We start from the raw sequence: 11288 nt of genomic DNA, 5'->3' as shown, positions 1-11288 counted from the left end.
CATGGATTCGACTCCCTCATTCCTGGCTGTGTGACCTGGGCTAGTTAGTTAGGCTCTGTGCGCCTCACACTCTTCATCTGTCAAGTTTCTCCTAGAGGGCACAGAGTAAGCCCTCCATGTGCGTGAGGTGCCATGTCCCGGTGCCCCAGGCTGGTCCTGGCATGCTAAAGAGGAATGTGCCATTACAGGAATCATTGACCTTCAAGGACGTGTTTGTGGACTTCACCCTGGAGGAGTGGCAGCAACTGGACTCTGCCCAGAAGAACCTCTACAGGGATGTCATGCTTGAGAACTACAGCCACCTGGTGTCCGTGGGTGAGGGACCGCGCCACAGGGTGATGCGGAATGCCCCCAGTACTGTGTTTCTTTCTCAGCTGCTCCAAGCTCCGGGGCCTAGGAACAATGAGTGTGGGTTACTACCCTCAGTGAGTTTGGGTTACAGCCCACTGTGGAGTATTCGTAGTCCCCGTTGGACTCTGGAGAGCATATTGGTGCCCTTGCTTGCTATGTGAATGTTCTGTACTGAGGGCTGATAGCTGTGTGCATGGGGCCATCACCGAGGCCATGCCACCTTCAGTCTGCAGGGGTGGGCCTAGGTTCTGGAATTCCTCAGCATTAATAACGAAGTCCTTTGTCATGTCCCCTGAACAGGGTATCTAGTTGCAAAGCCAGATGTGATCTTCAGGTTGGGACCAGGAGAAGAGTCCTGGATGGCAGATGGAGGGACCCCGGTACGGACCTGTGCAGGTGAGGACAGGCCAGGTGAGTCAGGCCGGGGAAAGGAGACCAGGTTGGTTGGTGACAGCTTGGCCTCTGGGATGCGCTCAGGAGCCCTTCTGAGAGCCCTGGACTTGTGGACATGCCTAGGCTCTGATGAGCGGAACTGTTGTCATGTCCAAATGAGGCCTCTGCCTGGCCGCCGGTTATAGTCTCTGTTCTTTGCTTGGCGTTCACATAGATTGTGGCCACTCTTGTTCTGAGATCCCATTTGTACCTTCCAGCCTCCTGGTTTGTTAGTGAGAAGTGCCAAGCCTCTTCTGATTCCTCTCACCCTGTCCTTTCTGGAAGCTTTTAGAACTTTTTCTCCCTTCTTGTGCTTATATATTTTTACCAGAGTAGATGCAAATGTCAGCATTTCCTCTTTACTGGGCATACTGTGGGCCCTTTCAGGCTGAAAGTTGGAGTCTTTTATTTTTTAGACTCAAGGAAATTATCATACATTATTTTTTGGAGTTGGTATAGGCAACAAAGCTTTGCTAGTGACCTTTACTCTACCCAGCCTGGTACCCACCATGTTCTTGCCTGCTCTTATTTTGTGGTAAACACTGTAAACCTCACACTGTTTTCTATTTTCTCTTCGTATTCCTTCTCAGACTCTTACAAATCTGACTTGATACCACCTGTTTTCAGAGTCCTCCTCTTTTCAGTACCTTCCTCCCACTCAACTCTTGTTTTTTATATTCTCTCTTTATTTATTCAAAAATAAACTTGAGAGAACATTATTCCCAGGGCGGAATACTTCATCAAACACAGCTAAACTGTTTTCCAACGTGGCTATAGCACTTTTTTTTCCCACTAGTAATGTACGCGAGTTCCACGTGTTTCTCATCCTTGCATGCACTTGGTATTGTTAGTGTCAGTCCTTTTTTTCTAGTAGGTGTGTAGGAGGATCTCATTGTGATTTAATTTTGCATTTCTCTAATGATGAATATTGTTGAGCCCTTATTTGCCATCTTTATATCTTCTTTATGGAAGTATTTGTTGTAATCTTTTGCCATTTTTCTTTGCTATTAAATTGTAAGGTTCTTTCTATATATATAGATATATTTTTTTTTTTTTTTGAGATGGAGTCTCGCTCTGTTTCCCAGACTGGAGTGCAGTGGTGCAATCTTGGCTCACTGCAACCTCGCCTCCTGGGTTCAAGCAAGTCTCCTGCCTCAGCCTCCCGAGTAGCTGGGGTTGCAGGCACACGCCACCATGTCCACCTAATTTTTGTATTTTTAGTAGAGACGAGGTTTCGCCATGTTGGCCAGGCTGGTCTCAAACTCTTGACCTCAGGTGATCCACCCTCCTTAGCCTCCCGGAGTGCAGGGATTACAGGTGTGAGCTACTGTGCCCGGCTGGTTCTTTATATATTCTTGATGCAGGTCCTTTAAGTATGTACTCCCAGGTTATGGCTTCTTTTTTTCTCAACTGTGCTGTGTAGAGTAGACGTTTTTAATTTTAATAAGGCCCAGTTTATCAAGTTCTTTTATGGTTCGTGCTTTTTGTATCCTATCTAACAAATCTCTGACTCAGAGCAATGGAGATTTTCTCCTATGTCTTCTTTCAGAAGATTTATAATTTTAGCTCTTAAATTTAGACCTATGACAAAGAATGAGTTAAGTTTGTAAATCTGACATGAGGTGAGGGTCAGGGGTTTTTTTGCATATGTATATCCAATTTTTCCAGCAGCATTTTTGAAAATACTGTTTTTGTTGTTGTTGTTGTTGTTGTTGTTGACTTACTTTGCCATCGTTGCTGATAACCTTTGAATGGCCAGGCACAGTGACTCACACTTGTAATCCCAGCACTTTGGGAGGCTGAGGTGGGAGGATCAGTTGAGCCTAGGAGCTTGAGACTAGCCTAGGCAACATAGTGAGCCCCCGTCTCTACAAAATATTTTAAAAATTTGCCAAGCATGATGGCATACACTTGTAGTCCCCATTACTTGGGAGGTTGAGGTGGGAGGATTGCTTGAGCACGACAGGACGAGGCTGCAGTGAGCCGTGATCACGCCACTGCCACTCCAGCCTGGGGTACAGCAAGACCCTGTCTTAAAAAAAACTAAACAGTTGAACAGAGATGCGTCTGTCTATACATCAGTAATACACTGTTTAATTCCTGTAGCCTAATGTTAAGTGTTCAAATCAGGAAGTATGAATTTTCCAACTTTGCTCTTCTTTTCCTAATGTTTTGCCCATTCTAGGTCCTTGGTATTTTTATATAAATCTTAGAATCAGCTTGTGAATTTGTACACAAAAGCCCGCAGGGATTTTTGTATGGGATTACACTGAATCTGTGGATCATTGATATACTGACAATATTGAGTCTTCCAATTAATGAATAGCATGTATCTCTATTTAGATCTTCTTAAATTTTATCTCAGTGTTTTGTAGTTTTGAATGCGTAAGCCTTTCACATTTTGTTTAATTCATATCTGCATTTTATGTTCTTATAAGATACTATAAATGGTGTTTTAATTTCAATTTCCCATTGGCCAGTACTATCTTATAGAAATGCCATTGATTTTTGTATATTGATCTTGTGTCCTGGGACCTTTCTAAGTGTACATATTAATACTTGTAACTTTTTTGTAGATAGCTTGGCATTTCCTATGTAAACAATCATGTAGTTGTAAAAAAGTTTTATTTCTTCCTTTCTAATCTGGATGTCTTTTACTTCTCTTTTTGCCTTTTTTTTTTTGAGGAGTTTCACTCTTGTTGCCCAGGCTGGAGTGCAATGGCATGACCTTGGCTCACCACAACCTCCATCTCCTGAGGTCAAGTGATTCTTCTGCCTCAGCCTCCCAAGTAGGTGGGATTACAGGTATGCACCATGATGCCCAGCTAATTTTTTTTTTTTTGTATATTTAGTAGAGACAGGGTTTCTCCATCCTCATCAGGCTGGTCTCAAACTCCCGACCTCAGGTGATCTGCCTGCCTCGGTCTCCTAAAGTGCTGGGATTATAGGTGTGAGCCACCATGCCCGGCCTCTTTTTGCCATTTTTTACTGGCTAGGATCTTGAGTATTGTGTTGAATAGGCATAGTGAGAATGACTTCTTTGCTTTATTCCTGATTTTAGGGCAAAAGTACTCACTTTCTCATCATTAAGTATAATTTTTTATTTGTAGAGTTTTCCATTGGTGGCCTGACAATGGTTGAGGATTATTCCTTTTAATCTTAGTTTTTTGAGTTTTTATCATTAATTGATGCTGAATGTCGTGAATGCTTTTTCTGCATCAATCAATATAATCATGCTTCTTCTCCTTTATTTTTAAATTAATTAAATAATTATTATTATATTTAGAGATGGAGTCTCATTCTGTTCCCCAGGCTGGAGTGCAGTGGTGTGGTCATAGCTCATTGTGGCCTCAAACTCCTGTGCTCAAGTGATCCTCCTGCCTTAGCCTCCAGAGTAGCTGGGACTACAGGCATGTACCAGCATGCCCAGCTATTTTTTAAATTTTTTGTAAAGATGAGGTCTTGTTGTGTTGCCCAGGCTGGTCTTGAACTTCTGGCCTCAAGTGATCCTCCATCTCAGCCTCCCAAAGTTCTGGGATTACAGGTGTGAGCTACCATGCCTAGTTAATTTGCAGATTTTTCTTTTTCTTTTCTTTCTTTCTTTTATTTTTTGAGACGGAATCTTGCTCTGTTGCCCAGGCTGGAGTGCAGTGGCATGATCTCAGCTCACTGCAAGTTCCACCTCCCAAGTTCAAGTGTTTCTCCCACCTCAGCATCCTGAGTAGCTGGGATTATAGGCACCTGCCACCATGCCCGGCTAATTTGTGTGTGTGTGTGTGTGTGTGTGTGTGCGCGCATTTTTTTTAGTAGAGACGGGGGTTTCTCCATGTTGGTCAGGCTGGTCTCAAACTCCCCTGACCTCAGGTGATCCACCTGCCTCAGTCTCACAAAGTGCTGGGATTACAGGTGTGAGCCACCATGCCTAGCCAATTTGCAGATATTGAACCAGCCTTTCCATTACCTGTGTAAACCCCACTTGATAATGATCAGTCATTCCTTGGATATGCTCCTATTTAATTTTGCTCATATTTTATTATTTTGCATCTATGTTTATGTGTCATAATTGTTTGTAGTTTTCTTCACTTACACTGTTTGTGTCTGGTTTTGACGTCAGGGTTATGCTGGCCTCATAAAATGAGTTGGGAAGTGTTTTCTCCTTTTCTGTCTTCTGAAATGTATATAGGACTAGCATTATTTCTTAAATGTTTTGTAGAGTTCATCAGTGAAGACATCTGGGCCTAGCATTTTCTTTGAGGGAAAGTTTTGAACTACAAATTCTTTTTTTTTTTTTTTTGAGATGGAGTTTTGCTCTTGTTGCCCAAGCTGGAGTACAATGGCGTGATCTTGGCTCACCACAACCTCCGCCTCCTGGGTTTAAGCAATTCTCCTGCTTCAGCCTCCTGAGTAAGTGGGATTACAGGCAAACACCACCATGCCCAGCTAATTTTTGTGTTTTTAGTAGAGACAGGGTTTCACCATGTTGGCCAGGGTGGTCTCAGACTCCTGACGTCAGGTGATCTACCAGCCTCGGCCTCTCAGTGCTGGGATTAGAGGCGTGAGCTACCACGCCCAGCTACAAATTCTTTTTTTTTTTTATAATTATACATATATTCAGATAACTGTTTTCTTTGTTATCTGATAAGCTTTGGTGGCTTGTGGCCTTGAAGGAATTTGTCTCATCTAAACTATCAAGTTTTTGATATAAAGTTTTTTTTGGCCAGGCCGGGTGGCTCACACCTGTAATCCCAGCACTTTGGGAGGCCGAGGCGGGCGGATCTCGAGGTCAGGAGTTCAAGACCAGCCTGGCCAACATAGTGAAACCCTATCTCTACTAAAAATACAAAAATTAGCCGGGCATGGTGGCGTGTGCCTGTAGTTCTGACTACTCGGGAGGCTGAGGCAGGAGAATCGCTTGAAACCAGGAGGCGGAGGTTGCAGTGAGCCAAGATCGTGCCACTGCACTCTAGCTTGGGCAACAGAGTAAGACTTCGTCTCTAAATAAATAAATAAATAAAATAAAATAAAGTTTTTTTCATAAGATTTCCTTATTACTTTTTAATATTTGTAGGATCTGTAATGTTGTTCTCCTGATATTGATAATGTATGTTTTTTCTTGATCAGTCTGACTTAAGATTTATCCATTGTATTAATCTTTTCACAGAACCAACTTTTGATTGTGTTTATTTTTGTTTTTCATTTTCTGTTTCTTTGAGATAGAAAGAAATCCTTATTGATTACTGTATCTTGCATACAGAAGAGCATTTAGAACACATGCGTACTTTTCAGAAGAAATATATGGCTAACACCTGGATAATCACCATTCAGGTTGAGAACTACGACTCTACCCCTTCCAGATTGCATCCTCCTACCTCTCTCCTGGATGTAACCTGTATCCCAAATTCGGGGGTAATTATTTTAAGATTTTTGTTAGAGCTTCTGCTGTCTATATTTATATCCACAGGCAATATTGTTTAGTTTGAACTTTTTCTTCTTTGAGCTTTATGAAAACAGAATCATCTGTGTGAATTATTTTGTGACTTGTTTCTTTTATTCGCTATTATAGTTGTGAGATTCAGCTATGATGTTTATTTTCATGGCAGGATAGTGTTCTAGTTTGGGTATCACACAATTAAAAGTACCTACTCTTCTGTCTTTTAAATTATTTATTTTTTAGAAACAGGGTCTCACTCTGCTACCTAGGCTGGAGGGCAGTGGTGTGATCATAGCTCATTGCAGGCTTGAACTCCTGGGCTTAAGCAAGCCTCCTGCCTCAGCCTCCTGAGTAGACAGTACTATAGGCATGTGCCACTGTGCTCAGCTATTCTTATTTTTCATGTAGAGATGGAGTCTCATTATATCACCCAGGCTGGTTTTGAACTCTTGGCCTCAAGAAATCCTCCTGTCTTGGCCTCCTAAAGTGTGGGATTACAGGTGTCAGCCACTGCACTCAGCCAGTATTTACTCTCTTGATGGAGTTTGGGTTGTTTCCGTTTTAAGGCTAGTATAACTAATGATAATACTGCCATTATTTTACATGTCTGCTAGGAACATTTGCTGTGAGAGCTTTACTAATGTATATCCTAGGTTGTAGTGTCTGGGTTCTGGAGGTGTGAATAATTTATAGATAAGGCCAAATGTTGTTTGTGATGCTGTTGGTTTGTAAAGCATTTGTAGATGCTCCCTCTGTGCCACTTCTGCTTGTCAGACTATTATTTGTTCCCATTCTGGTAGGTGTGTATTAGTATCTTATTGTGATTGAAACTTTTGTTTCCTTGATTAGTAATGTAATTGATCCTCATTTCATATTTTATAGAGAACTTGAGTGACTTGTGTAAATCTTACACAGCGCCTGCATAAGTCTTCAACTCTTTTTTTTCTTACGGTGTGTGTCTTCCTCCTACTTATTCGTAGCACTATTTTCTTTCTTTTTTTTTATTTTTTATTTTTTTTTTGAGACAGAGTCTTGCTCTGTCACCCAGGGTAGAGTGCAGTGGGGAGATCTCAGCTCACTGCAACCTCTGCCTTCTGGGTTGAAGCCGTTCTCCTGCCTCAGCCTCCCGAGTAGCTAGGATTGCAGGTATGTGCCACCATACCTGGCTAATTTTTGTATTTTTAGTAGAGATGGGATTTTGCCATGTCAGCCAGGCTGGTCTTGAACTCCTGACCTGAGGTGATCCACCCCCCTCTTGGCCTCCCAAAGTACTGGGATGACAGGCGTGAACCACCGCGCCTGGCCCATAGTACTTCTTTCTTTTCTTTTCTTTTCTCTTCTTTTCTTTCTCTCTTTTTTTTTTTGACAGTGTCTCAGTTTGTTGCCCAGGAAATCATGACTCACTGCAGCCTCAACCTCCTTGGGCTCAAGTGATCCTACTTCCTCAGCATCCTGAGTAGCTGGTACTACAGGCATGCACCACCACACCCAGCTAATATTTGTATTTTTTTGTAGAGATGGGGTTTAGCCATGTTGCCCAGATTGGTCTCAAACTCCTGGGCTCAAGCGATCCACCTGCCTCAGTCTTCCAAAGTGTTAGGATTACAGACATGAGCCACCATGCCTGGTGGCACTATTTTCAGTAGAGTACATATTAATGCTTTCTTGCAAGTATACTGTCCCTTTGTTAGATTGTCTTTTTTTTGAGACAGAGTCTCACTTTGTCACCCAGGCTGGAGTGCAGTGGTGCGATCTTGGCTCACTGCAACCTCCACCTCCCGGGCAAACTCCACCTACTGGGCTTAAGCAATTCTTCCACCTCAGCCTCCCAAGTAGCTGGGATTACAGGCTGCACCACCATGCCCAGCTAATTTTTTGTATTTTAGTAGAGATGGGATTTCACCATGTTGCCCAGGCTGGTCTCGAACTCCTAAGCTCAGGCAATCCACCCACCTCGGCCTCCCAAAGTGTTGGGATTAGAGTCATGAGCCACTGTGCCCAGTCTTGATTGTCTTTTCACTGTCTTTCTTGTGTCTTTTGTTGAACAGAGATTCTTTATATTTAAATTGGGTTTCTTGTAGACATGATATAGTTGAATCTTGTGTTTTTAATCTCAACTGACAATCTGCCTTTTAATTGGCCTGTTTTTGTAATTATTGACATTGTTGGAGGTAGGTCTACCATTTTATTATTTCTTTCTTCTTTGTCCCCCTTTTTCTGATTGTTGTTATTCTACTTTCTCATTCCTCTCTTCTTTGGAACATTTGAATATTTTCTTTTTTTTTTCTTACTTTTTTTTATTATACTTTAAGTTCTAGGGTACATGTGCACAATGTGCAGGTTTGTTATATATGCCATGTTGGTGTGCTGCACCCGTTAACTCGTCATTTACATTAGGTATATCTCCTAATGCTATCCCTCCCCCCCCAAATACTTTCTTAGTTAAACTTTTTGTTTTGAGATTATTATATATTCTCATGCACTTGTAAGAAATAATACCAAGAGATTGTAATGTACCCTTTATCCAGTTCCCCCCATTGGTAGGTAACATCTTGCAAAACTGTAGTACAGTATCCCAACCAGGATATTGACATCTATACAGATCAAATATGGAGCATTTCTATCACTGCAAGGATCCCTCATGTCACTCTTTTTATTATTTATTTATTTATTTATTTATTTTTGAGATGGAGTCTCACTCTGGCCCAGGCTGGAGTGCAATGGCGTGATCTAGTCTCACTGCAACCTTTGCCTCCTGGGTTCAAGCGATTCTCCTGTCTCAGCCTCCCGAGTAGCTGGGATTACAGGCGCCCGCCACCATGCCTGGCTAATTTTTGTATTTTAGTAGAGGATGGGATTTCACCATGTTGGCCAGGCTGGTCTCGAACTCCACATCTCAAGTGATCCGCCCGCCTCGGCCTCCCAAAGTGCTGGGATTACAGGCGTGAGACACCACGCCTGGCTGTCACTCTTTTATAGTCATACCAATTTTCTCCCAACCTATCTCGTCTTATAGCCTGGTAACTAATAATCTGTTATCTGTTTCTATGATTTTGTCATTTGAAAAATGCTATATAATGGAATCATACTGTATATAACCGTAAGGGATTAGTTCTTTCTCACTCAGCATAATACTTCAGAGATTCATTCAGGTTGTTGTATGTATCAAGCTTGATTCTTTTTATTGCTGAGTAGCATTCCATGGTATGCATGTTTGTTTAACCATTCCACTGTTGAAGGACATCTAGGTTGTATCCAGTGTTGGCCTATTACAGATAAATTTGCTACAAACATTTCTGTGTAGGTTTTTATAATAAGTTTTTATTTCTCTGGGATGAATTTCCAGGAGTGCAATTATAATATAAATATTATATTTTAAACGTTCCTCTTTACTTTTTGTCACTGTCTTGTTTTTAAATTAAATTTTTATTTATTTATTTATTGTTTTTCTTTTGAGAATGAGTCGTTCTGTCACCCAGGCTGGAGTGCAGTGGCGTGATCTTGGCTCACTGCAAGCTCCACCATCCTGATTCAAGCGATTCTCCTGCACCAGCCTCCCAAGTAGCTGGGACTATAGGTGCACACTGCCATACCCAGCTATTTTTTGTATTTTTAGTTGAGATGGGGTTTCACCATGTTAGCCAGGCTGGTCTCGAACTCCTGACCTCAAGTGATCTGCCCACCTCAGCCTCCCAAAGTGCTGGGATTCCAGGCGTGAGCCACCACACCCGGCCTATCTGTCTGTCTGTCTGTCTGTCTATCTATCTAATCTATCTATGTATTTATTTGAGATGGTGTCATGCTCTGTTGCCCAGGCTGAAGTGCAGTGGTGCGATCTTGGCTCACTGCAACCTCTGCCTCCTGGGTTCAAGCGTTTCTCCTGTCTCAGCCTCCTGAGTAGCTGGGACTACAGGCGCACAGGACTACGCCCAGCTAAGTTTTGTATTTTTAGTATAGACGAGGTTTCACCATATTAGTCAGGCTGATCTTGAACTCCTGACCTCAGGTGATCCACCTGCCTTAGCCTCCCAAAGTGCTGGGATTACAGGCGTGAACCACCGTGTCTGGCCCTATTTATTTATTTTTTAAGATAGGGGTCTCACTATGTTGCCCATGCTGGTCTTGAGCTCCTGGGCACAAGCAATCCTCTTGCCTCAGTCTCCCAAGTAGCTTGGACTACAGGTGTGTGATGTCATGCCTGATTGTTATTTTTTAAAATCAGTGGCTGCTGTAGACACTAAGATAGTCACATAGAACCTTTCACATTCTACTTATAGTTTAATAGTTCAAGTAATATGTAGAAGCTTTACAACAGTATAGATGTCTTTAATTTCTTTCTTTTATGTTACAGTTTTTGAACATATTACATCTACATAACATTTTAAATCCCCCAGACAGTGTTATATTTTTTTGCTTTCAACTATCATATATATCTCAAAGAATTCAAAAGGAGAAAAATTATCCATTACATTTACCCAGATATTTTGCCATTTCTGTTGCTCCTCATTTATACCTGAAGTTCCATGTTTCCCTCTGATATCATCTCCCTTCACCTGAAGAAGAACCTACAGCATTTCTCTTAGAAGTCTGCTGCTGACAAAAATCTCTTAATTTTCCTTCACCTGATAATTTTAAAATTTCATCTTCTTTTTTTTAATTTTTATTTTTATGGGTAAATAGTAGGTATATATGTTTATGGGATACATCAGATATTTTGATACAGGCATATGATGTGTAATAATCATATCAGAGTGAATGGGGTATCCATCCCCTCAAGCATTTATCCTTTGTGTTATAAAAAAATATGAAACCCTTCACAAATTTGCATGTCATCCTTACACAGGAGCCATGCTAATCTTCTCTGTATTATTCCAATTTTAGTATATATTCCAATTTTAGACAGTTAGCACTTGTCTTCATTCTTGAAGGGTGTTTTTGCTGGATGTAGAATTATGGATTGACATTTCTTTTCCTTTAGTATTTTTTTTTTTTTTTGAGACGGAGTCTCGCTCTGTTGCCCAGGCTGGAGTGCAGTGGCCGGATCTCAGCTCACTGCAAGCTCCGCCTCCCGGGT

The 11288-nt window shown here is 41.7% G+C and overlaps 1 protein-coding gene across 3 annotated transcripts in view; it reads left to right on the top strand.

Annotated features, from left to right (window-relative positions):
• The window catches only part of ZNF674 (zinc finger protein 674), a 46291-nt gene that overhangs the window by 18405 nt on the left and 16598 nt on the right, over positions 1–11288 (top strand). For 2 of the 3 annotated variants that reach the window (XM_011938686.1, XM_011938685.1), the window contains 2 exons: positions 189–315; positions 652–747. In XM_011938686.1, coding sequence (XP_011794076.1) covers positions 189–315; positions 652–747 — 223 coding nt within the window. Of the gene's footprint in view, positions 1–188; positions 316–651; positions 763–11288 lie in introns of all 3 variants that reach the window. The other variant, XM_011938684.1, reaches the window with a different exon arrangement.

This window comes from Colobus angolensis, unplaced genomic scaffold (genome assembly GCF_000951035.1).
Source record: "Colobus angolensis palliatus isolate OR3802 unplaced genomic scaffold, Cang.pa_1.0 Scaffold176, whole genome shotgun sequence".
Classification (NCBI taxonomy): domain Eukaryota; kingdom Metazoa; phylum Chordata; class Mammalia; order Primates; family Cercopithecidae; genus Colobus; species Colobus angolensis.
This window is presented reverse-complemented; position numbering and strand designations above follow the sequence as displayed.